The sequence below is a fragment of the Coffea arabica genome, chromosome 6c (genome assembly GCF_036785885.1).
Source record: "Coffea arabica cultivar ET-39 chromosome 6c, Coffea Arabica ET-39 HiFi, whole genome shotgun sequence".
NCBI lineage: Eukaryota > Viridiplantae > Streptophyta > Magnoliopsida > Gentianales > Rubiaceae > Coffea > Coffea arabica.
The window spans coordinates 12,281,864-12,307,808 of NC_092320.1; the positions used below are offsets into that span (position 1 = coordinate 12,281,864).

The 25,945-nt window shown below is 35.8% G+C and overlaps 3 protein-coding genes across 5 annotated transcripts; 2 read left to right on the forward strand and 1 right to left on the reverse strand.

Moving 5' to 3' along the window:
• The first annotated feature begins 5,492 nt into the window (after positions 1–5,492).
• Positions 5,493–11,570, forward strand: LOC113697310 (NADPH--cytochrome P450 reductase). The gene is made up of 18 exons (XM_027216885.2): positions 5,493–6,166; positions 6,487–6,546; positions 6,687–6,763; positions 6,891–6,948; positions 7,085–7,168; positions 7,278–7,314; positions 7,783–7,852; positions 7,958–8,152; positions 8,276–8,368; positions 8,516–8,741; positions 8,828–8,911; positions 8,994–9,145; positions 9,490–9,586; positions 9,808–9,957; positions 10,048–10,125; positions 10,232–10,354; positions 10,470–10,583; positions 11,064–11,570. Exons 1-18 carry the CDS (start codon positions 5,807–5,809, stop codon positions 11,142–11,144), a joined length of 2,139 nt encoding a protein of 712 aa, XP_027072686.2. The 5' UTR covers positions 5,493–5,806; the 3' UTR covers positions 11,145–11,570.
• Positions 11,571–17,251: 5,681 nt separating this feature from the next.
• LOC113691892 (auxin-responsive protein IAA33-like) lies at positions 17,252–18,423 on the forward strand. Its single transcript, XM_027210220.2, has 2 exons — positions 17,252–17,835; positions 18,136–18,423. Exons 1-2 carry the CDS (start codon positions 17,375–17,377, stop codon positions 18,212–18,214), a joined length of 540 nt encoding a protein of 179 aa, XP_027066021.1. The 5' UTR covers positions 17,252–17,374; the 3' UTR covers positions 18,215–18,423.
• Positions 18,424–21,280: 2,857 nt separating this feature from the next.
• LOC113691534 ((DL)-glycerol-3-phosphatase 2) lies at positions 21,281–25,200 on the reverse strand. 3 transcript variants are annotated; one of them, XM_072052938.1, is made up of 7 exons: positions 24,985–25,200; positions 24,070–24,129; positions 23,379–23,603; positions 22,236–22,296; positions 21,918–22,065; positions 21,698–21,777; positions 21,281–21,580 (listed from the first exon to the last, which is right to left on the reverse strand). In XM_072052938.1, the coding sequence occupies exons 1-7, from the start codon at positions 25,082–25,084 to the stop codon at positions 21,457–21,459; spliced, it is 798 nt and encodes a 265-aa protein (XP_071909039.1). In that variant the 5' UTR covers positions 25,085–25,200; the 3' UTR covers positions 21,281–21,456. The 3 variants fall into 3 exon arrangements, with proteins under 3 accessions (XP_071909039.1, XP_027065505.1, XP_027065506.1); XM_027209704.2 differs by lacking the exon at positions 24,070–24,129 and having other exon boundaries at positions 24,985–25,198; XM_027209705.2 differs by lacking the exon at positions 24,985–25,200 and having other exon boundaries at positions 23,379–23,613; positions 24,070–24,087.
• Positions 25,201–25,945: the final 745 nt, after the last annotated feature.

The following is a 25,945-nucleotide window of genomic DNA, read 5'->3' on the forward strand; positions in this document are numbered from 1 at the left end:
AATTACTAGGAGTAGTAATTAAGAGCCCTGTATTGGTAGAAAGAGATAAAATGGTAAAATTGTGAAAAAATAATTAATGCTGCATGGGAATAATATAATGACAGATAAAAGTACTTAAGAGCAAATTTCTTGAACGTCAGTTATAAAAAAAGAGAGGGAGTATATAATATAACTGGATGCTTGGAACCTGCAGTTGCAATTATACATCTAGAGGTTAGTTGGAAGTTCGGAATACAAACGTAGGTGGATGTTGGCCGATAAGAATGTAAATGAAGAGTGCCCAACCAATTGGTTGATAGCAAGATGACAAAATATTGAGCGGTATATTTCACCGCCTTTGTGACCAACAAAAACGTTTGCCGTCTCCCAACGAATAAACAAGAAATAGTTCCTTTTTCTTTGAAGGAAATAAACAAGAAAAAAGTTGTTTTCAAGAATTTAGACTTGCGTGAACATCTATTAAAGATGCCCTTCTACGGGGGCACTCCTTTAACGTATGGCTGATAATGCTAAGGAATCCCGCGGGACAAGCAGCTCTGTATAATGCAAGACAAATGTTCCGGCAAGCATCACTATCAATTTCGAAAACCCATTTTTGATTTGAAGAAGCATAATAAAACTTTAAAATAATTCCTAGTAGTTAAGGGCCCAAGGTTATTGTTTTCACGCCCAAGAGAGCTAATTGGTTACCGTTCAGAAGAGGTTTTAGATTCAAATTTCTTTTCTTTTTTTTTCATTTTTTTAATTTTACCTCTTTTTTTTTTTTTCTTTGGTTGATAAAGGAATCTGCAGTCGTTACTCTAGAGTACGCGCCGGATAATTCCACCATTTATTTACAAGAAAAAAAGGAATTTTTAAAGATAGGTCACTGTATTCAAAAAGGTGAACACTTGTTCACCATTTTTTAAAGAAATGGTTGCATGTCAAGACGAAACCCTTTACCACGTAGTCTTACATTAATAACTAGACACTCTTGCCGTTCATGATTTTGATGAGCTTTATGGACTTGGAAGGATCTTTATGAACCGAAGACACAAGATGTTACTTACTCAATCAGCCAAAAGCAAACCCCAAGAAGAAACAAAAGATGGGGGTACTGGTTGCTGCTGGACGTTCTATCCAAGAAGTACGACTAAGAGTTAATATTGCTATTTTGCTGCGTTCCAAGCCAAATATTGAAAGCATCAAGCATATGAAAATATAAGAAAATTTGCAGCAGCAAAAGGCAGTTCAATCTTCCATTTTTTTGGTAAAAAAGAGAAAAAAAAAAAAAAAAGGAGACTTACGGAACTACGTAAACTTAATCAGAAATGGTAATTCGATGCATCTTAATAGAATGCACCAAAAGTTTAAAGAAGACAAATTTGGTTGTGTTTGGATTGCATTTTCCATGATTTTTCATGGAAAAAATACTGTAGCGATTTGATGTATGTGAGGGAAAAATGTAATAGATAAATTTGATCACGAAAAACAACGTAATTTTCCGACGAAAAACTGCAATTCAAACAAGGCCACATCATCCATTTTTATTGTCGCGATACAGGAATGCACTAAAACAGCGCAATTCCTGGTAGCAATCTTCGTCAATAGAATAATAATAGGATTTTAAGAACCATGGTGTCCAAGTATATATTCTTCTAAAATACAAAGCTCGTTAATTGATTTTTTTAGGTTTTGTTTCTGTTTGTTCCTCTGCGCTTCTCAAAACTAGTAGTCATACGCGGACCGAAAAATGGAGTTTAATCAAATTTCTAAAATAGCAGTAGATATTCCTTTATCAGCAGTTAATATCTGGCCGACATAATTGAAAATCGGCCAAACATGGGACAAATTATATCTGGCAATGCTCCAACCAGTGCTTCACCATCCATGTCCTCACAAAGAAGTTGGATAGAGCATTCTTCCGAGTTTTAAAATTTTCTAGAAGAAGAGTAGCCGTTCAAATTGGTGGTCTTGTGAGTTGTGGGGTCTTGTGGCTGATGGGATTCCACATTTTTCATATCATTTGCAACATGAATGCTGGCGGTTCTGCGCAATTAACCATCATGATATCGGGTTTGTTTGGATTGTGTTTTATTTCCCCAATTTTATCTGCTTACATCATCATTACAATTTTCAATACACCTTTTTATTTTTCTAATTATCTTTTTATCTCACACATATCACATCACAAAAAGTGCTACAATAAAAATATTCCAAATAAAACACAATCCAAACAAACTGATAATGGATGTGATTACAATTGTGTTTGGATTGGGTCATTATGTACAAATTCTCTTTCACCCTTCTAACGGGACAAGGGTGAGATTTAAGAAATCGAAAAGGAAAATGACGATTTTTATTTATCCTTATGTATAAATGTTATTCGATTCATGATATAAATGTATTTTTTAATTTTCTTTTATGTTTATCGTCGCCTTTATTTTTTTTTATATGACATACATCATATTATATAAAATAAAAAGCTACTCTACAGTGTTTTTTCTAAATAATTTCTATCCAAAAACATACTAGATGGACAAAAAAGGATGGGAGGGATAATTCTCATGAGTAAACTATTTCAGCCATCTTTGAATACACGAATTCACTCGTAACGCGTGATAATTGTAAATTTCTTCGGGGATTAGTTGAAGTGCTTCGTAATGGTTACATTATTATTATCTTTTAAGCTAAATTCAATTGAAGGGAAGACGAGACTTTCAACCCATTGCCCAGGCCATGTTAGCCATGCGCCCATTTAGGCATGTATTTCATAAGAGATGTGCAAGACAAAACCTTTTCATTTTTTCCTTGGGTTTGTTCAGCCAATAATAATATATGTTAGAAAAACCAAAGCTTTGGTTAAACTCCGGGACCACTATCCAAACGTTCAAGGCAATAATTAAAGAAAAAGAATCTAGGGTCCACTTAAATTGTTTATTTTTTGAGTAGTAATCTAAAATTTTATTAATTATTTTTATTAAAATATTGTTGTTTGTACAAATTTATTTATATTTTTCAAAGCAATCCCTTTGCCCCTTTCCCCTGCTACCGATCTCCACTATTGAACGTATTATTATTATATTTTTTTTTTGTATTTTCGAGTGTTATTCTAGATAGTATATTAAATAAAGTTTATTTTTGTTGAAACAAACCATATTAACAGATTTTTATTCTTTGTTTGCAAGGAAAAAAATGGAAAAGTGAAGAAAAGTTAATTATTTTGTCCTTTATATACGTTTAATTAGGAGGTAAAGTTGAAAAATTTTGTTGCAGGGTCTTACATTTTCATGTATTTTGTATCTTGCAAAATTTGCATAATTTTAAAGCAAAATAGTTAGTTCAATAAAAGAATTTGCTCCTAACTATTACTAACTTTCTAATTTCCCTTGAAATTTTTATGGATGACTAAATGCATAATGACAAATAAATTTTGTTTTCTTTACCTTGCTTTCGGATGCTTCACTTTCTCGCAAAAACTTTCCATCTATTCAAGTGACAACAAAAAATTAGACCCATGTAACCTTCGAGGTTCTTGTAAACCATAAAATATCAATTACTGTGCAGTACATTTTTCTTTATTGTACAAAGTTGACTTTGAATGGTTAAAAGCACAAAATTTCAATCTCAGTTCTTATTTTCATTCCTTAGTCTTGCTGATTATATGCAAGCACAAAACTGCTGAAAATGTTTGTTCCTTGAGTCCGACGTAGGATTGTACTAATTTCAAGACGCAATTCGCATCAAATTAAAATTAGCCTCGGGAACTCATATAGCGAATTCGTAATTAAAAAAAAAAAAAAAAAGTCTCTCATACACCAATTTTCTTGGTATCGTTTAGTCGTAAAACCACGTGTCCCAGAACGAGTGGTACGCAAACCACCGCCACCACCACGCGATCACGTATGACCGCACGAGATGCATGAGGGCATTTTCTGCCCATTATTCTTCAGTACAATGAGACAGAAAAGAGCATTTCTGAAAGAAAAAAAAAATAAAAAAGAAGACAGAAAAGGGCATTTCTGATATTCAACAACTTGAAAAAAAAATTGAAAGAGAGTAATCATAGTACTTAGCATACTTCTACTGCTGCTAAATAGTTGTCAAAATTGCGATGCAGATCGTAGGATCCTACGATCCGGATAATCAAAATCGATCCGGATCGTATTCAGAGTCGCAAATCATATTAATCTATGTAGAATCGCGTAGGATCGTAGTAGGATCGCTTAGGATAGTACGATCTTACAATTTTTTGTAAATTTGTGAAATACGAGACTCCATTTTGCAAGTAAATGAAAATATTTGTGATATATTTGTAAGGGGAAATGATCGATTCCATCATTCACATTTCACAAAAATATTCTTTTCGTCCCTCACTTTTAAAATGAAGCAATTTCATCATTGACATTTAAAAACTAAAATTATTACATCCCTGAACCCAAATTTCAATCTGAATCAAACCACCAATCAACCTGATTATAAATTTTGGGAGTGTAATTGGTAGATCACTTGGTTAACTCAACTTGATATTCATGTAAAATTTAATAAATCTAAAAATAAAAAAAAAATTATAATATAAAAAAGAAAGATTAATTTTTTCTACATTATCATTGTATACACTGACGGTTTTATATACCGCCATATCATTTTAATTTTAATTTAAACACCAAATTTTATATTTATGATACACATATAGATTCGCAAGCGGATATACTAATGGTGCAAGAAAAGATTTATAAAAAAAAAACTCTACTATTTCAAGACAAAGAATGGCCTTTTATGTTATAATTTTTTTTTGGGTTAATAAATGTCATGTGAATACGATGAAGTTGACCGAATGATCTATCAATTCTATTTTTGAAATTTATTAATAGGTTATTAGATGGTTTGACTCAGATTGAAAATTAAGTTCAGGAATGTAATAGCTTTAATTTTTAAATGTTAGGGACGAATTTGCTTCATTTTAAAAGTGAGGGACGAAAAGAATATTTTTGTAAAATGTGAGGGATGAAACATGTCATTTTCCCTATTTGTAATTTATCAAAGAATTACAGCCTTTAATTGCAATTAGGAGCTTTTGGTAGAATCCTACTATCCGATTCCGTGAAACTAATATCGATCCTACGTAGGATCCCGATTTTACAAACCTTGTGCTAAAATCCAAATAGAAAAAAAAACAATTTTTTAATTTTTAACCCAAAAAAAATCCATGCATTAATTAGTCAATCTAAAAATTATAAACAAAACAAACCCATCACCCGGTCCAGTCCCGAGGCAAGCAGGCAGGATTGAAATTTGGAAGTCTTCGTCTTGCAGTTCCTCCTTCGTCCTCCCCCTTCCCTTTCCCTTTCATTAATTTCATTTAACCATGGTTAAGATGTGTTAGGTGGGTTTGACCAGTCTGGTTTGGCAGGCTGTTTAATTTTTTTTTTAATTTTCTTTTATTTTCCCCATTGCTTGTCTCTCGCTTGCGTTGGTTGTCCATATAAAGTCAGCTCCCTTTCTCATTTCCCACATTATTAGATAGTAGTAATTTGGACGGGCAGTTCTCGCCAAACCTCACCAATTTTCACCAACCCCCCTAAAGCAATCTGACCTGCGAGAAAATTTAGCAAAAGCAGCTTGATTTTTTCAGCTAAGCATTCAAAATTTTGATATATTCGTCGATTTAACTCCTACCCAGTTGAGAAAATTCCAGTTTCGGTGGGGAAAACTCAAGTTTTCCTCACTTTTGTAGCATTTCTTGAACTGGGTCTGCCTGGCCGGCGAAAAAGTTGGAATTTTTTTCTTTTAAAGTTAGTTTTAGCTTCCACCCAGTCGAGAGGAGATGGATTCTAGCCCAGAGAAGTTGTCACCTTTCGATTTGATGGCTGCGATCTTTAATGGAGCTAAATTTGACGGGTCTAATTCGTCGGAGTCCGGTGGTCCGTTGCCGCCGGCGGTGGTGGCGATGCTGATGGAGAATAGACAGTTGATGATGATACTGACGACCTCGGTTGCTGTGCTGATCGGATGCGTTGTTGCATTGGTCTGGCGGCGGTCGTCGGCCTCTACCAAGAAAGTGGCGGAGCCGCCGAAACTTATTATGACAAAATCCGTGGAGGAGCCGGAGGAAATTGATGATGGAAGGACAAAAGTTACCATCTTTTTTGGAACCCAGACTGGTACAGCTGAAGGCTTTGCTAAGGTGTGTTGTCACCTGAAAAATCCACCTTATTATTTTATGAACTCCATTTGATTTGATTCTCCGGAATATTCAAAAATAAGGGCAAAAAGAAGAAATAGAGTGTCATAATCAAATCAATTCTGATGCCTAGACAAAAATTTGGATGGACAAAATTGGCCTGCTGAATATGTCAAATTTGGTTAGTTGGGATAAACTTCCCGTAGGAATTTGTGAATTGCGAAGGGTAATTTGGTCATCTCAATTGTATAAAAAAAGTAGAAGTGGGAATGCTCTGCCTTTTTCTTTAGTTTGGGTAATTGAATCGTTGATCCCTTTTTTAGGCACTTGCCGACGAAGCTAAAGCTAGATATGAAAAGGCTGTTTTCAAAGTAACTGATTTGGTAAGCTATTCTTCTGTTTCCTTCCTTCATTTATTTTTCTTACCTCATGTTCTTTCTGGTGGCAAGCTTTTACTGCCATGTTTCTGTGTTTGACATGATATTGGCTTCGTCTAAATGACTGAGTGGCTGATGCTTGATAGGATGATTATGCTGCTGATGATGAGGAATACGAGGAGAAGTTGAAAAAAGAGACTTTGGCTTTTTTCTTCTTGGCCACGTGAGTTATAGTAATTGGTTGTTACTGATCACTGCCGAACTGCCTCTTTATTGCTTAAATATATCACCTTTTTGGGAGAGGCTTTTTTTTTTTTCACATTTTACTAATTGAGTATGGTTGATTTCAGATATGGAGATGGCGAGCCAACTGACAATGCGGCGAGATTCTACAAATGGTTTGCCGAGGTAAGAAAAAGGGGAAAAAAAGAAAAATTAGATTGTTGAGATGTATATATGCTCATTTTCTACACTTAGTGCTATTTTGGAAACTGAGTTGGGATATGATCTTCCCGTTGATCTTTTAAAATGTGGTTGTGCGCAGGGAAAAGAAAGAGGGGACTGGCTTAAGAACCTTAGTTATGGAGTTTTTGGTCTTGGCAACAGACAATACGAGCATTTCAACAAGGTCTGGACTGGTTCTCTATATCCCTGCTCTGTGAAGGACTTGTATTGTGCACTTATGTTGTATATAATCTTTTACTGACGGTTATCTATCTTTGATAACTTGGGAACAGATTGCAAAAGTGGTTGATGATCTTTGTGTTGAGCAAGGTAATTTATATTCTATGGACTTACACTTTTGAGTAATGTAATGGGGGATGTTGGGACTGCTGTTATGATCCTTGAATAGGGAGAGTTTAACCCATTGACTGCCATGAACTTTTGATGATTCCAGTTGTGCTTTTGTGCTCCGTATCTTACCATTGTGTAAATGGTATAGAAATTAAAATCCTGGCCACGCCATCCTATTTTCTGCTACAGTATTCGCTGCACTGTGTGTTAAGTTGAAGATTAGGCTGTTAAAAATGCTGCTCTTTACATGTACGACCACAGAATGTATGACGAGAGAGCATGGCTGTTCGCCGCTTTTTTTCAGTGAACTTTGCATGTTGTGTCAAATATGTCTTTGTTTTCCTCTCTGTTACAACTAATTGTGATAGTCCGTTCTTTACTTTTCAAAACATTAATCATGTCAGGAATTTTCCACCTCCATAATTTCCTCTCCTTACAACTTTGCAGGTGCTAAGAGGCTTGTTCCTGTTGGTCTTGGAGATGATGACCAGTGCATTGAAGATGACTTTGCTGCATGGTATGACTGTACAAAGAATCTGCATGAACACAAAATTCAGTATATCATGCCTTGCATTTGTGCTCGTACAAACTTAAACCATGTTTCTTAATTTTGCTTATCCAGGCGTGAAAATGTGTGGCCTGAGTTGGATAAACTACTAAGGGATGGTGATGAAGCATCTGTTGCTACTCCTTACACTGCTGCTATTTTGGAATATCGGGTTGTGTTCCACGACAGATCAGATTCACCAGTTTTAGATGATAGAGCAAATGGACACGCTAATGGTCATGCTGTTATTGATGCACAGCATCCTTGCAGGTATAGATAGTGCTTCCAAGATCTTTTGAAGATGAAAAATAAAAAAGGAGTAGGCTTGTATGACGTTACCAAAATCATGCTTTTCTTGTCACAATCTAATATATCTGCATTTCGTGGTTGAAGATCTAATATTGCTGTAAGGAAGGAACTTCATACTCCTGCTTCTGATCGTTCATGCACACATCTGGAGTTTGACATTTCTTGCACTGGAATTAAGTGAGTTGATATTTCCTTTGCAACTTAGCTTCTGTTTTCATGTTTCTGAAGTTCCTAGACAGCTGTTACATTGACCATTGCAGCAATAAGGCTATTATTCTCTATTTCTGTGCTAGTGTTGTTCACTGATGTGTCTGTTGTATCTAGGTACGAAACTGGAGATCATGTTGGTGTGTATTGTGAAAATCTAAGTGAAACTGTGGAGGAGGCTGAAAGGTTACTGAATTTGCTGCCAGAGACGTACTTCTCCATTCACACTGATAAAGAAGATGGCACACCACTTGGTGGAAGCTCCTTGCCACCTCCCTTCCCACCCTGTACATTACGAACTGCTCTGACTAAATATGCTGATCTTTTAGGTTCTCCTAAGAAGGTATGTCAATAATTATGTTAGTATCTTGGGCATTTGAGAGTCACATTGAACTATGATGTGTTAATGCTCAATCCCATGCTATGCAGTCCGCTTTGCTAGCTCTGGCAGCTTATGCATCTGATCCTAGTGAGGCTGATCAGTTAAGGCATCTTGCATCCCCAGGTGGAAAGGTATCAACCTGTTTCCTTGTAACTTTTATTCCCAATGTGATTTTAATTGCTCCTCATGGAGATGCATCATATCATTTTCCAGGATGAATATGCACAATGGGTTGTTGCAAACCAGAGAAGCCTCCTCGAGGTGATGGCTGAATTTCCATCAGCAAAACCTCCACTCGGAGTTTTCTTTGCTGCAGTTGCCCCACGTTTGCAGCCTAGATTCTATTCTATATCATCCTCGCCAAGGTATGGTGGGTTATTTTTCTACTCACAATTGCAGCATCACGTATTGGTGAATTTGTGTTAGAAAGGCTGTCACTTGTAAATGTGGTTGGAATCTTCTTTCTTGTCCTTGGTGGACTTTGTAAATTGCCACATCTCCTTTCGTCATACGTCTAATTTCTTTCTGTACCTTTTTCCAATGGTACTAAAGCTAATTTAAATCAGTTTCCACTTAAGCATTGTAAATGGGAATTGTCCTTGAAGAGTTAATTACCTTCTTGAGTTGCTTTTTATTCTTATTTTTATTTTTGTTTTATTTAAAAAATGGATGGCCTGATGGCCTCATTGTTTGCATGATTGTCATGCAGGATGGCACCCTCTAGAATTCATGTCACTTGTGCCCTTGTTTATGATAAAACACCAACAGGAAGAATCCACAAGGGTGTATGTTCAACATGGATGAAGGTATTGGTTATTTTAGTTTAGCATTTTTGAAATTTCGGGCCCTTCTTCTTGCATCTAAGAGTGTGTTATGTTTATGTGATTTGGAGATAATTTCATATAGCTGAAATATCGAGCTCACTAAAAGTATAATTTTTGGCATTGTTTTGTCTTTGGCATGTATTTTTCAATCGTTGTAGCTCTGCATTCTTCTCACTTCTCTATTGCCCTATTTGTTTGCCCAGAATTCCATTCCTTCGGAGGACAGCTATGACTGCAGCTGGGCTCCTATTTTCGTCAGGACATCTAACTTCAGACTTCCTTCTGATCCTAAAGTACCCGTTATAATGATTGGCCCTGGTACTGGTTTGGCTCCTTTTAGAGGTTTCCTTCAGGTTTGTCTCAAAGCACCTAATGTTTCATGTACCTGGTTGGTATATAGCACTGTCAAGTTTAACACATGGTGTATTTGAATTGTATTTCAGGAAAGATTAGCTCTGAAGGAAGAAGGAACTGAACTTGGTCCTGCAGTCTTCTTTTTTGGATGCAGGAATCGCCAAATGGTCAGTGACTCATTTATTGAATTGCTACAATATCTGAAACTGTATTTGCATGGTTTCCTTGTATACCAGTTTCTAAGTGTTCTGACTTTTATCACCAATCTTGCAGGACTACATCTATGAAGATGAGTTAAACCACTTTGCTAAAAGTGGTGCACTCTCTGAGCTAATTGTTGCCTTCTCCCGCGAGGGGCCCACTAAGCAATATGTACAACATAAAATGGCAGAGAAGGTAGTAGAAGAGTGTTGCATGCTACATACTGTGTTTTTCAGATTTTGTGTGTTCAGAGAGTTTTTGAGTACTATTTTTTGAGATGTTAATCCTAAATTTTCATTGGGTGTTGTAGGCTTCCGATATCTGGAGCATGCTTTCTGAGGGAGCCTATGTGTACGTCTGTGGTGATGCCAAAGGCATGGCCAGGGATGTCCACCGAACTCTCCATACCATTGTGCAAGAACAGGTATCCTAATAGGATTAGCTGCTATTATTTGGTTGAAACTCTTGGCTGGAGTATTCCTTCGTACCTACCACCTATTTGGTGAATCTTGCACTAATGCACCCACCAACCATTTGTGCTCCCATATGGCTGGAAAACCGTTCACAACTTCTTTTTCCACGTGTTGGCATGCATTCGTGGTCGTGGAGGCTTCTGAAACTTTGAAAAGAAGAGACATCAATTATGTAGTAATGTCAAATGACATTTTCTTGAGATTGTGCCCCGCCTACAAAGTTGGGCCTCCCCTTCCCCACTTAAAATATATGAAAAGCTAAACTAATAACACAAGGAATGATGGATGCCCTTCATGTATTTTACTGTAAAGTGCATGTTTTTCCATTTTAAACCAGGAGGCATAGGGATTATAAGCTGACCCCTACAACCATGTCAAAAGTTACAGTGTGACACAGAGCTAACGGGTCTGCCGATTTTTTTTTGTTTCAGGGATCTATGGACAGCTCCAAGGCTGAGAGCTTTGTAAAGAATCTGCAAATGAGCGGAAGATACTTGCGCGATGTATGGTGATCAGCCCCTAAAAGATAGTAGGGAAAATGACAAAAAAAGATGGCGATGCTTTTATAGGTTAATTAAGGGGAGGCATTGTGCAAAAGGTATCCCCGCCTTCCTCCGCCAGCGTGAAAATGGAAGTGTCCTTGTCGTGTTATTGTAGCAATTCTTCTTTTGTTTTTGGAGGATTTTTTGGTTCATGTAAGTTATAAATACAGTAGTAATACATGCCATATTTATGTTGAACATATATACACACACATATATATATATATATATGTGCCAATAATGGTTGGTAGCAACTTTTTAGAGGCAGGCATAGCTGCCGGAGACTGGGGAGTCTGTATTATTACTAATGAGACAGGGAGATGGTTTTGACCGACCCACCGACATGGATTGATTTTGAACTCGTATATATTTAAAGTTTTTATTTCCAGTGTTAAACGTATTTTGTCAGGTCAGTCTTCTCTACCGTATTTTTTCTTTCTTGAATCTGCTATTCTTCCTCTGCAAAGGTAAACAACTAAAGTATGAAGGCGAAGTTATTGGCTTGTCCCTATGGAGCATACTTCAGAAAATGTCTGGGAGGAAAAGAGAGGACTAGGACATTGCAGTTTCTGTAGCAACTAGCAAGGCACATGTTTGTCTTTGGACATGACTTGATACTGAGGAATTTGGTTCGTAATTTCGAACCACCAAAAAAAAAAAAAATAATAAAAATAATAATAAAGGGATGCTATTAAATGGAAATAACTATGGGAGTCGGTAATGAAAAGAACAGATGAGCCCAGCTGTCAACTGTTGCGTGAATCGCTGTCTACTTAATGTGTCGAATGCATGAGAAAGTTAACACCATCATGCATGATTTGCTTTTGCAGAATGTGTTTTTTGGACAGTCATTGGCTCAAAAATGATGGGTGCCACATTTTGGGACAACCCCCAGTTGAGTTATTTCTCCCATCTGCCAGGAATTGATAGTTGGTGAGTTCATGATGCTCAATTGTCCATTTAATTGAGTAGGCCTATTTAAGGGTACGTTTGATAACATAAAAAAGTGCTGAATTTGAATTTTTTCATACATTCAGATGTTTTGAATGTTTGATAAATGAAAATCTATTTGCTGAATTTGTTAAGCAATGCTGAACCTGTGTGTATTTTTTTCAATACAAGAATCCTAACTGAATGCTTAATTCTGATAAGAATTAATAGAATTACTTCAGCTACTTTATCTTATCTACCAAATCTACCATTGTTTGTTAATTATGTTCAAAATTCTTATCTAATTAAACAATATAATATTCTCTATCTAACGATTTTTAGTTTCTCTTTTCTCCCTTTCTAATGACTTTCACATCTTCTCCATACTCCTCATATAATATATTTCACATTTTATATTAATTTGATTTAAAAATAAATATCGTCATTTTCATACCTAACAATTTTAAACCAATTAAATCATAGATTCTATTTCTTTTTTGAATGAAAGGATATAAGGGTAAAATTATCAAATTAAACTTATTAAGCATTCAGCTATAAATATTTATCAAACAGTATAAATAGATTTAACATTAAAATTCAGACATTCATATATTTTTTTCAGTGCTTAAAATTCAACAAATTAATTATTTTAGTATTCAAATTTCAAAATTCAGACTTCAGAATTCAGATTCAATTTTATCAAACGGAACCTAAGTCTTGTCAAATTCTAGACATCATCATATAGAAGATGCAGTAATCTTCCAAAAAAGGAACAGAAATGATTGAGGACGAAAAATGAAGTCTGCGTTTCAGCTTGGCCTGCTAATCAACATCCTTACCCTTCTATCCTTTTTTTGGAGAGGAGGTTGGGGGGTCACGTAACGTAATCATCACAGTATGGAACTCGAGCTTTAGCCACACAAGATAAGTAATATACTAAGCAAAAAGTTAAATTTCCATTCCTAAGTAACTTAAATTTGTTGTGTTTTAAGGCTCAATACCAAAATATCTCCTTACTTCAATAGCAGCACGTTGCCTCCCTTATTCATGAAACATGCAAATTGCCCTCTCTAAATTATGAAAAGACAGTCATGCCTGTATACTTTTTTTTCTTTTTAGTTTTAACCTTTTGGCAACAAAAAACTAAATTTGTTTATTAAAATTTAACCTTTTGGTTCCAAAATTAATTTTTTTTTAAGCAGAGAACTGTTATATTAATAAGGGTAAAGTCTCATGAATGATTAATTAAGATGCCCAAAACATCTTATAGTTTCTTTTGTTAAAAAAAAAAAGCTTATTGTAATTGTAATCTTAACAAAATTTGTTCCTGCTTTCTCATACTCAAAACTCAAGTAAAATCATGAAATTTAGATTGAAACTTTAGTTGGGAAATGTTTCTTTCAGTTTTTGCTTAAAAAAGAACTATTTTTGGCATCTAACTGCATCATTCATGAGACTTTACCTTTACTAATCCAACAATTTTTCATAAAAGAATAAAAATAACATAATTTTGGAGCCAAAAAGTTAAATTTGGTGTACAAATTTAGTTTTTTTTTAGTGCCAAAAGTTTAAAACTATTAAAGCAATAAGTATATGAGAGTATGACTGTCTTTTCATAATTTAATTTAGAGGGGGCAATTTATGTGTTTTGTGAACATTAGGGTAATTCACTGCTGAAATAACATTACAGGGGCACATTTTGGAATGAAGCTTTGTTTCACCTACCCAAAAAGATCCTTGATCAAAGACAGCACGTGACTTTAAGACAAAGGCCAGATGTCAGTGATGCACTTAAAGGCCGAATTTCTGTTGGGCCGCGCAAATATGAGTCTGGTTGTGATCCTTCCTTGCTTAAGGGTTACAAACGCACAAACAATTCTAGTTGTTAATCTTTCTTAGTGAGAAGTCTTATCCTGGTCAGACTACTATTTAGTGAAATAAAATTGTGAAGTCCATTAATTCTACATAAATTAAAATTTAATAAAATAATAAGGTCCTTATTTATCTAATTAGTACTTTCTGGTTTGTCAAAGACCAACTATCATGCTTGTCAAGTAGTTTGTATGGACCAAGATAAAATTTCTTTTTTGTTGGTTGAGATTTAAGTAAACCACGCAAGTGTATATAAGCTAAGAATAGATATATGTAAAATTTACAAATAAGGTAAAAAAATAACGTCAAATTTGAGAGGTTAAGGGAGCAATTTAATCATTTTGAAAAACAATTAACAGTTAATAAACATTTATAACTTTCAAAACAATAGCGTTATAACTTCACCATTTAAAAAAAAAAAAAAAAAACAAGCCATGGCCCTAGAGCTAGAGGTGGTAATGCCTATAAGTTGTTCAATAATCACCACAATAATCTGTGATACCTTTTCCCTATTAGCAAGCACGAGCAAATTGGAACAAGCTCGTTAGAGAAATAACCAGCCAAATGACCCTCGTGCAAGCACAAGGAAATTGGAACAAGAAGCTCATCCTAAAGCTACTTCCCTGTTCATCATGTGAGATTTTCTAGCATCTTTTCGTTCGGTTTTTCTCCCCCCCTATCGTACGATATACTCCCAAATAGAGGCTAAATCGATGGTTTTCATTGCTTGATGTCTGTACTTGGGATTGTAGCTCATTAACCATGCATGCACGTTTTCGTTAATTTTCCTCTCAGCGACCGTTATGCTGATAATGGCTCGGTTATTATTATAGATGCCCACATGTTAAAGTTTTTCACCAGCGCTTGGTACGTACGGCAACCAGAGTGCAATTTGTGCCATATTCTTTTGCATCGAGTATGCCAATATATATATAGCCATGGCACGTAACTTTTCCGATCTATTCATTTGCCCAAATGAAATTTAGTGTGCTAATTGCTGTTGTACTAATTAGAAAGGATTTAATCCACAAAATAAAGAAGCAAAACTTCATGAGTTCTATTTTCTGATTTTATCAGAAATAAAATGTCATAGGAAAAGACCGAGAAAGGTACTAGCCTAAGGTGTTTTTGTAGAGCTGTGCTGTATGTAAAAATCTTAGAAGGCACTAGACTTGAACTTCATCAAATTAAGTGCTTCAACTGAAAAGCTGTCTCAATATATAGTTGACATAATGAAGTTGCTGATAAGCGAGTAGTTCCTTCGTTTTGTCAGTTTTTCATCACACAAAAGTTTCAAACACATAATCAAATATTAACTGCGTACGTAAACGTTATTAATTAGGCACCCTGGTGCCTAGCAGAAGTTTGCCAAACGCCTGACACGGCCGCACAAGTTAATTGATTACCTGCCAAATCATATTTAAGGAGCTGCCCGAAGTTGCAAGTTCTAAAGTTAAATACAGGTCCCAAGCTTCCTAGACCATCTCCTCCTCTAGTTTAGTAGTACAACCTAATAAGTTTCCTACAAAAAAAAAAAAAAAAAAAAGGGGTCCCAATCTGATTAAATCAGTGCCATCCTACTCATACAAATTATAATTCTCAGCAACAAAGCATCAGACTGTTATTAGGACGAGGATCATAAGGTTATTGTCATTTAATTAGTGCTAGTTAATTAACTTACTAGAGAAAAGCTGAATGGTAGCTAGCTAGGGAAGGATAAGTTATTCTGCCATCTAAAATTTATATAATTATTTAAATCCCATGTATGCTCTCGATATTCTCTTATAACAAATGCAGACCAAATGTGTATCTTAGCGTACATTCCTTCAAAAAAAAAAAAAAAAAAGCTCATTTTACTGTACGTGGTGAAATGTAAACTTACATGCATGCAGGAGTTCCTCAATTAAAGATTGTCTTTCTCGTCTAATCCAATTTTTAGTTGACTAAATGATTGTCGTACTCCCTGCATTCAGATCCAATTGAAAGACAAATTAAAACGACTCTTCATTTAGCCATTTTATGCTTTTCTCCTAAATTGTTAAATTGACAAGAGCCCTAAAATATATATATTGGACGTCCATGCTGCTTGCCGGACAATTATGGGTTCAAATGGCAATAATTATGACCCATAAACGTCCATCATATACTAAAGCAAACGACAAGGAAGAATACCTTGAAGGAAGAAAAAAAAATGAAGTTAAAAAGAGAGAAGTGGTTTTGCTCCAAAATCACATAATAAGCTAGGACATGGATGTCCCCGACCGTCAAGGAGTCAAACTAGCGAACCCTTCGCCGACTGCAGCGCGGTCGTCTCCACAGTCCATGCAGCTCCAATTTACAAGACTTTCCCCCCATTTATATAAGTTTTGTAAGAAGTTTTTGATGCGTTAAACCACACTTTGTTTATGTTCAAACTTCCCCATCTTGCTTTTTCTTGACGCATCATACAAATTTACAGTCACATTCCCAATACAATATTACTCGAGGACATGCGTGCCTCAGCGTACCTGATGCAATGTGTCTCTATATTTATGTGTCATAAGAAAATAGTTAAGATGAAAAAGGGACAACCCCCAACCTCTTTTTCACTCACAAGCAAACATCCCCTTGCTTTCTCTCATACCACAAAGTCTAGTGATCATGTGGCAAAAATTTTCTAACAATTGCAAGGTTTGAGTTCGATCTTCTCTTCTGTACAAAATCAGTTGCGCCATATAGGAAACTGTACAAAATCAGCTATGATACTAATAAAAGAGGATAAGAATAGCTAGTTCTGAGCTCTGATTTTAAAATATGAGGGAGGCCTAGACGTCCACACTAATGATGCTTTCAATTCCTCGGCCCCGGATCCTATAAGCGGCCAACTGTTACAATTTATGATTCTTAGCTACCAGAAGAGTAGAAAACTTCATACGGAGCTGGACATACAAACACATAACTACATCGTACTTATAAAATGTTTGCCTAAAATCTTTTACAAGATCCAATCAGATCAGGGTCTGAAAATCTAGTTGATACTTGCATCATAGCTGTCTTCATAATGTATTTTATACATGTCGTTGTGGAAGACTTGAATCAGATTTCCAGTGAATTGATTGATTTCACAGCCAATTAATAGCAACAGCTTCGAAATTTGAAATGCGTAGCTAGAGTTTAGGGCCGTTTCAGACACCTTACTGACCATCACCCGACATTTGTGCTCGCAATCTTCTATATATAATTATATATACACATTACTGATTACACACACACACACACACACACACACACTCATGCCTCATCACAACTTCAACAAACGCGAACTCTACTTCTACTCAAACTCTCTCTTTTTATGCCACCTCTAGCTTTAGGCTGAACCCTTTTCTTCATTTTGTCTACAAGCTTAAAAGCTTGAGAAAATGAGCAATCTTGATTCTCAAAGACAAGAGTCTTTGAAAATGAGGTGGCAAGAGAGGAGACTCAAGGCAATAGAAGAAAACCAAAAGATTAATCCCACGGCCTCTCCCAACTTCTATACCAGACTACTTGGTGGTGGTGCAAATCCATCACCATTAAGGGCAAACCCTAAAAACAATATCCAAATGTTTCCTGGTGGTTTTGATGATGATCTTGTTTCGGCATTGGTGCCACCACTGACTGTTGTTCTTGAAGGCCGTTCCATTTGCCATCGGATTAGCCTTGACAAGCACACAAGCTACCAAAGCTTAGCTAGGGCCCTGAGACAAATGTTTGTTGATGGGGATGCTACTGGAGTCCCATCAGATGGTGAACTTGATCTTTCCAATGCGATTCCTGGTCATCTCATTGCTTATGAAGACATGGAAAATGATCTACTTCTTGTTGGTGACCTCAACTGGAGGTGAGTCTCTCTACAACCAGATCCTATCAAACTACTGTACATAGATGAATCTTGAAAACTATCTTAAACTATACTAATATTTTTTCACATTCATCCTTGAGATCCCACAATTTTTTTTGCAATGCGAAGTTTTTTTTTTGCTTGGATAAATGCAATGCTGAAGTTAGCTTTCCTAGGATTCTTGCAGTGAGTAAGAGAATCCTAAAATGCACTATACCTATTGGGTCTAAGTTTCTAACCGTATTATATTTTTCTTTATTTATATGTTTAAATCGTTTCTTTCCTCTGGGTATTGTGCAGTGACTTCGTTAGGGTGGCAAAAAGGATCAGAATACTGCCAATAAAAGCAAATTCAAGAAAGGGAAAGGTAGAGAACTAGCCATTGCGGGTTTTGAGAATTTTGCTTATGTTTTGGGTGTTAAAATCATTTTGATTTTGCAACGCACCAAAAAAAAAAAAAACAATTTCTCTATGCTTCTACCGACTCTGGTAACGTGGAGTGAGGATGAAACGCTGTTGTGGTCAAATATAGTACTGCGTGTTCCTCAAAATTAACTGAAAGACATAGTACTATGTACTTTTTCTGCTGTCAAGCTATGTTTTCAGAACCGGACCGGATAGCGACTCGGCCGAGGTCAGGGGTCAGGGGTCAATGGGTTCGACCGGGGGTCGATAGGGGTCGAACCGGATGACGTCATAAATAAAAATTATTTTAAAATTAAAATGTTATATATATAATATCTAATAATATATTGATATTAATAAAGGCATATTCATATATATTTGATGTTTCAAATATATTTAACAAGAAAATACAAAGAAATTAGAACAATCAAGTAGCAATTTATATTATTTAATAAATATTAACAAGTTTAGAATTAAAATTATGAATTTAATTGAAAAATAACATCAAATTTTAGGACAATATTTATAAAGTATCAAATATTTGAGGTATATCAATAAGTTTTAACAATTTAGGGGGTCAAAACATAATATTAAAAAGTTTGAATTTTTTTTTTAAAAAAATACTGTTGAACCGGAAAAACCGGTTTTTTCCCGGTCAAACCCGGTCAAACCCGATTTTTGACCGGCTTTGACCGGGTTTTAAATTTCCGGTTTTCTAATGTGACTCGGACCGGCTACCTGGCCGGTTCCCGGTTCAACCGGTTCGACCGGCCGGTCCGGTCCGAGTTTGAAAACAGAGCTGTCAAGTCCATGAATAAGATGATCTTTGCCCTAAACTTAGCTGCTAGAAGGAAAGTTCATGATTTCCATGCACGGCTCAAAATTCTTTTTTATTTTTAATTTTTTTTGGCTTATCCAAGGAGAGAAATAGCAAGGCCACTAAGACAGAGATGATTTCTGACAAGTACGTTTTGGTGATCTATTACACGGAAAATTATAGTCCATTCACATGCTGACTCGGGATGAAGAATGGAGAAAAACAACCACCAAAGGCTTAATAATAATTGAATCCCAGAAAGAGAAGAAAAGAAATTGCAAATAAAAGAATATCAAAGCCTTAGATATCATATATGTTTCCCTTGATATATGCTGTTGCTTCTTCTTGCCTACCGGAATGGACAATATTTATTGATCGGTACAACCTGAAAGGATATTTAAGGACAGATCATCTCCAAACCTTTTTTGTTCCATTCCACAAGAAAGTTTGACTGTGGTAATTACTAAAACAAAAACAACAAAAGCAAAAAATGGGGCCGCCACTAATAAAAGAACCTTGAAAGATGTGATAAAACAAGTGGAGGAGCAAGAGTTACTAGCAACCTTCGTGAGTTAATTAACCGGAATTAATTTGAAGTATAGAACATGTGAGGTCACCTTACTACGTTAAACAATAACGTTTCAGAATTAGTCTTTTTTTTTTTCTGCAAAATCTAGCAAAGAAGACACCGGAATTGCCACGATTCCAGAGTCCAGAAACCGGAAAAGAAATTTCTTCATTTGTATCGAACCAGAGTGTATATATGCTTTTTCTTCCTTGATAGCTTATTGGCTTACTTGTCTAGCCTCAAAGAGATTGCATTCGATGATGACTGGTGTTGTACAGAAAACTACCCCATGCCTTACATGTTTACGAACCATCTAATTATATCATACAATCATAGTGACCTATCTGTACATGCTCAATTATAAATGAACTTGCAACGACTTTAACAGCAATAATAAATTGAAAAATGTGTCAAATTCAAGTATACATATGATCCTGACCGCTGCTCATGAATCATCATAACAAGCAAGTGCATTGGAGATTCTCTACTTGGTACGTCTTGGCTTTAGAATAGAAATTTCTGAACATTTTTACGGAACTCTTTTGTGATCTTTTAATAATAACATTCAAGATTAATTGATAACTTTCTGAATATCTAACCCTGGTATACTTTTCCATCCTTATATTGGTATTAGCTAGTGGACAATATTGTACGTACAGTCATGGGTAAAATGGCTTAATTAGTTCCATTTCACCATGGTTGCAGTTTAGCCAGAAGGCAGGCATCGCGTAGAAAACATTAGAGATTTGTATCGTTTTGGTTTCTATAGTATACATTCTTTTTTCGAACGATTTCCCTCGCTTGAGTAAGCTCACTTTGAATCAGGTGACTTGACAATTTGTTACTTATCGAGATCGAACTGGACTGATCTGAAATCACGCATTTGAAACTAGGGAAGAAAGAGAAAGAAAAGGAAAAAGATGCCTTCGAATTTTACAATTCAGGTAGACCCACATCAATGCAGGCGGAATTAAACCGCAGATCCGTTGTTTGACAATAAAGACGGCTAAAAAGGGTGGCGTTGGGTGGTCGGGAGCAGATATGCATGCATGTCGCGGCTTGCTATGAACCAGGAATGTCGGCTAATACATTATTGCAATTGCATTCCCAAATTGGTCAGAGAAGATTCCAGCTTGACGTCTAGAGTGAGGGCAGGCATTTATTTTCCTATGCCAGTCCTCCTGCTCCTGTCGTTAGGGCATAGGACCTAGTAGTTCAAATACTAGGACTTTAGATTAGACATTTAAAAGACTTGGGAGTAATATTATTCAGGCCTCTTCTGCTTTCTAGTCCTCTAATTTAGTGCCAATCTTACCAGTTTTTCCAGCCGGGCATTTATGTCTAGAGCATTAGTTTTTTACGCTAGGCCACGACACTCATCCTAGCTCTACCAAGCCCGCCACTGCTGCTTCACTCTTTCTTGCAAGGTTGCCTAGCTTTTATTCTGTGCTCGAATCTTCATTGGTTTTAGATGGCCTAGTAATTTTCAAAATTTTTTTTAAAAAAAATTTCTGTAGTTTGGGGGAATGAGCAATTCTTATATTATTTACTTGAGTTGCAATTCCGTTAATTTATTTGTGAGAAGATTGTCGAGAGAGAGATGCCTTTGATTAAACATGGAGATGCTTTAGACTCGTGGTTGCAATATCTGGACGTATTGCAAAATTTTCAATAATATTTAGACGCCAACAACTGCATTAGTTAATTCTCATGACATGATCATCACAAACACAAAAGAATTCCTATAGCAATTAGAAGTGATACCAATAACCAAAAACTTCTCTTTTCTATGACAATCAATCATTGCTCAACTTGACAGTGTGTGAATCCTTCAGTTTTCAAATGGAGGCAGCCCCCAATCTTTGGGGTTGAAATCCAGTAGGGAACTCAGAACCTGATCAGCAATTTCATGATATGAGTTGTCCAACCTAGGATCAGGAACCATAACAACAGACCTGCAATGATTTGTAAACAAACTTAACCCACAGAATCTCATGCCATGTTGTACAAGCATTATTCCAACTTTTGTTTACTACATCCACAGATTATAGGGGGAAGTAATGAGGACTTACATCCCAGCATTTTTAGCTGCAAGGACACCAGAAGGAGCATCTTCAAAGACGAGTATGTTATGAGGATCAATAGGTCCGCCCTGTCCATATGCAAATTGATGATCCAATTACAACACTTTCTTGTTGCAACATAAGAAAGCAGTGACAGAAATTCACCAACACAGGATGCAACCTTAGCTTTTGCCTTTTAGGTACTAACTAAAATTTTGTCTCACAGTACCTCAAATCTTCTAGCTGCAGCAAGGAATCCATCAGGTGAGGGTTTGCCTTGTTTTACTTCAGGATCGTCACCAAGAACAATATGATGCATCAGTGAAAAAAGTTCACCATGCCTTCGTGTTTTCAACTCAAAATGCCGTCTGTGAGAACTGTAACCAGATTCAAGAGGATTGCTGAGTCTCCACATTTTAACACTTGAAATTGCAGATTATAATGCATAAAGACAACATCCAAAGATCTAAAAGCTTAGATCATCAGTTATGTGAATGTGACTCAAAATCTGAACAAGACAAGAAGAATGAAGGTCAAAGTATTGTACCCTGTTGCAACACATATTGGTACTCCATTTGCATGGAGGTGCCTAATCAAGCGGCTGGCTCCTAAGATCATACGAAAGAAAAAGTTAAAACAATGAAATAAGAGCATGTAACTGAAAGCTTTAGAACAATAAACTAATTATTACCCAAAGAAAAAGTAACTAAAAAAAAAAAAGAGGAAGACTCCAAGATGACAAAACCATTCTTGAACTATTTAAAAAGGTCAGCTGCCAATTCACTTCCCAGTTTGGAAAGTAACCAACATCCAGAACCCAATAGAACTACATTCAATAAAATTCCAAGGTGGAAGGAGGAGAATTTAAGAAGAAGAATGAGCAGACTCCAAGATAAAGGGTGTACTCCACCATCTACTAAACAAATACAGAATAGCAAGCACAGGAACCAAATTTCGGAACCTGAAACTTGAAATTTCCATTTTAAGATTAAAAAGGGTAAAAATGGACAATCCCTTCAGGAAAAAAGCTACAATCACACACAGCAAAATGACCTGAGTATTAGAAATGCAAAGGAGATTTGCAATTAAATTGGTGTTAGGACGTTTCATCATTTTATCTGCAATTCTCAGGATCATTCCATAAACTAACGAATCACCAAATAAGAAACTCAGAAAACATGATTTTGTACATTTTTTTTCATCTTGACATGAATATTTCGTTGAAGTTCAGTAGACATCTTTTTACTTATTTTGCAGATCTATCTCAGAACATACTCTCAAAATCCATTAGAAACTTTGGCACACAACAGACTTGTATTTCCATGTCAAAAGGAATGGAAACAGCTATTGATGAGAATCACATCAAACTGCTGTCAACGGTCGCTAAAATAACTTTATCTCATGATTTCCTCGGTAAGTGCTTTCAAACTGACATGTAGGAAGGCTTTCCACAGATTCGAGTGTCCCATGTAAGGGAGTAGTACTCCCCTTCTTCTTGATCTTTTCATGATACTCTCTCGTATGTGTTTCCCTCTAAAAAAAAAAAAACTGACATGTAGGAACCCAGATGCAAGATTCTCATGCCGACTCTGACATCTAGCATATGAGAGCAAGAACCAGGAGTATACAGGGAAAAAGTTTAGGTGCAAAATAATGTAGAGTATATTACGTGTTGGAAATACAAAAATACCTGGCATGAGTTCGCTAGTTGGAAACATGTCCCGCAGCATATCCTCTCTTTGCACAAGGAAATCTTCAGCTGTCAGCTTATCGTTAATACCAGTCTCTTCAACAAATACTCGAGCAGCTTCAATTGCCTTCTTACCCATCATTTTTGCCTTCAAAGACCAATCAAAAGTCTTGTTGTATCTTGCAAGTATAGTCTCCTGCACCTCTGTATAGAATTTTTCTGTATCTGTAGCAATCTAGAAACTGAATAAGTTTGTTTCTTCACCAATTAAATATCTCTAAGTACCCATTAAGACAAAGATCACTACAATCATCCTCAGATCTAAGAATGGAAAGTAAAAAGATCCAAGGAAACTAAATCTTCCTGACCTAAGATCCTTTCAGATATTTCAGCACCAGCTTCCAATGCATAAATAAGCACCAATTCAAGGAAGACATATTCAGGTCTTATTTTATATAAAATTGGACATAATCAGTATTATCAGGGAAAATTAAAAAAAAAATGCTTAAAGTATCATAAAAGAAGAAATAAATCCAAAGCCCTGATCCACCGGAGTATGCTAGGGATTTTGATTGCTATGGCTTGCAAAAGTCTGTTCTTGGTGAAGGATTGAAAATATAAATATCAATAACAATTGTTAACAATACATCATGAGGCTAAAAAGAAAGGGACAAGTTAGTATTTTAAATACCATCTAAAAGTTCTGTGCAAGTGTGCTTCAAATCCTCTCCTTCAATATTTTGATAAGCAACTGCACAAATCCACCTCAAGACATTTTCAGAAAGAAATTGCATATTAAAAGGTACACGAGGCATAGAAGAGCACCCAAGGATGTAAAAAGACACAGATTCAATAGTTTGTGAACTGAAATTAACACACTGCAAAGTGGGATAGATCCGCACACTACTCCAATCCACAGGAAGATTGCTAAACCAACACTCTGTTCCTCTCCTATAATTTTTAGGCTTCACAAAGTACCACAATATATGGACTATAGAAAATCAGGTGGTCCATACATGTGTATCTGCCAATCAAACTTGCAAAATTCATTGTATCTTTCACGAGAATGCTTTTGCAAAACCTCAGTCTCAATCCTTTTCCCATGAAAGTCCTAAGCTACAAGAACCACAGGCGTTATAATGAATTTTAAGAACAAGCCAACAGCTATTGATCCCAAGTATTTGTCAATTATTTGCTTACTCCTCCAAGGAGAAAAAGTGTCACCCCAAACTTACCCTGCCAGCATCAATTGTCATATAGGACCCACATTGGTAAAATTACAACAGCTAAGTATACAGCATTAAGTATGATTTTGGTCCAAAAACATATAAACTTAACGAACAATTAAGCTTCTCCACCAGTTATGGAGAGTATTAACGTTAAGCTACTCAAGAAATTATCTTTTTGCTGTTTATTTCGCGCGTTAATTGACGAACAAACCAACGAAAAAAGGCAATTCAATTACAGGGCATGAACAGTTTAAGGCTTTAAGCCAAAAGCTCAGGATGCTAGGACAAATCTGTCCAAAAAAAACTTATGGGATTCAATACTTAATCGCATTAAACTCTATACAAGTAGTGACTTTGTCAGCGAGAAATAAATATACCTAGTAAAAGGCCATCCATGTCGAAGATGACATGAGTTACTGAGCCTTTTCTTTGAGAGCTAGAAGAGTCAACTTCACTGCCTCCATTGATATTCACCATTGTCAGATTTGCTTGTTTGCTTTGACCCCAACCACAGATCTTGAGAGCACACAGGCAGTGTCAGTATGCCGTTTTTCTGGGGGCTTTTACAGCCTTAGATGAAAATTGCTGCTGATTTTTTCTGTTCGTTTTCCGTTTTCAATTGGCTATTTTCATATTGTGAATTTACAATAATGTCCCCATAAGGCAACTTATTTGCCCCCCTCAATGTTTGGAGTTAACAAATCTTTTTCTACAGTATCCACAATGGTTTAAACTCTTTAGAGTGTAATTCACATGCCACGTTAATATTCTACTTTCTCCTTTTTTATTACACTTTCACTCATAATGGATTACACTCCACAAGCTGTAATAGCATGGGTTCACAACTAAATCAAATATTTATTTTAATAATGCATAACTCATATCCCATAAATAAATAAAGTAATTTTTAAAAATAATTTTGTTATTTTTAAAAAATAAAGTATTAACTTTCATTAAATTTGGAAAATTTTGGGGGATTTGATTTTGTGAGGATGATGAATTTTCTATATACTGAGCATTTAACATATTTGTAAAACTACTAAAATTTTCATCCATAATCACAAAATATTGAAATTTTAAAAAATTGTGCACAAAGGTTGAGGAAAATGAGTGAGAGAGTAAAAGAAATAATAGAGTAGAATAGTGGGAAATGAAAAAAAAAGAGTGTGTTGTGTGTTTATATAGAGAATTAAAAATTTAAAATATGACTGTTGGAAAAAATGAACGTTGAAACCTTCAAGTTTGCTGGGCAAAATTTTGTCAGACTGCTAAATTTTGTAATGGGTGGCCTATCCATTACACGCATCATTCTGATGATGCGTGTAATGGGTATTACAC

What these genes read in the sequence shown, in the direction of transcription:
- LOC113697310 (XM_027216885.2), top strand. Translation starts at nt 5,807, where the DNA reads ATGGATTCTAGCCCAGAGAAGTTGTCACCTTTCGATTTGATGGCTGCG. An exon ending in AATACGAGCATTTCAACAAG is followed by an intron (nt 7,169 to 7,277) that starts GTCTGGACTGGT and finishes ACTTGGGAACAG; the next exon opens with ATTGCAAAAGTGGTTGATGA. An exon ending in ATTTCTTGCACTGGAATTAA is followed by an intron (nt 8,369 to 8,515) that starts GTGAGTTGATAT and finishes TGTTGTATCTAG; the next exon opens with GTACGAAACTGGAGATCATG.
- LOC113691892 (XM_027210220.2), top strand. Translation starts at nt 17,375, where the DNA reads ATGAGCAATCTTGATTCTCAAAGACAAGAGTCTTTGAAAATGAGGTGG. An exon ending in GTTGGTGACCTCAACTGGAG is followed by an intron (nt 17,836 to 18,135) that starts GTGAGTCTCTCT and finishes GGTATTGTGCAG; the next exon opens with TGACTTCGTTAGGGTGGCAA.
- LOC113691534 (XM_072052938.1), bottom strand. Translation starts at nt 25,084, where the DNA reads ATGGTGAATATCAATGGAGGCAGTGAAGTTGACTCTTCTAGCTCTCAA. An exon ending in CCAATATGTGTTGCAACAGG is followed by an intron (nt 22,066 to 22,235) that starts GTACAATACTTT and finishes ATCTGGTTACAG; the next exon opens with TTCTCACAGACGGCATTTTG. An exon ending in CTGCAGCTAGAAGATTTGAG is followed by an intron (nt 21,778 to 21,917) that starts GTACTGTGAGAC and finishes GCATATGGACAG; the next exon opens with GGCGGACCTATTGATCCTCA.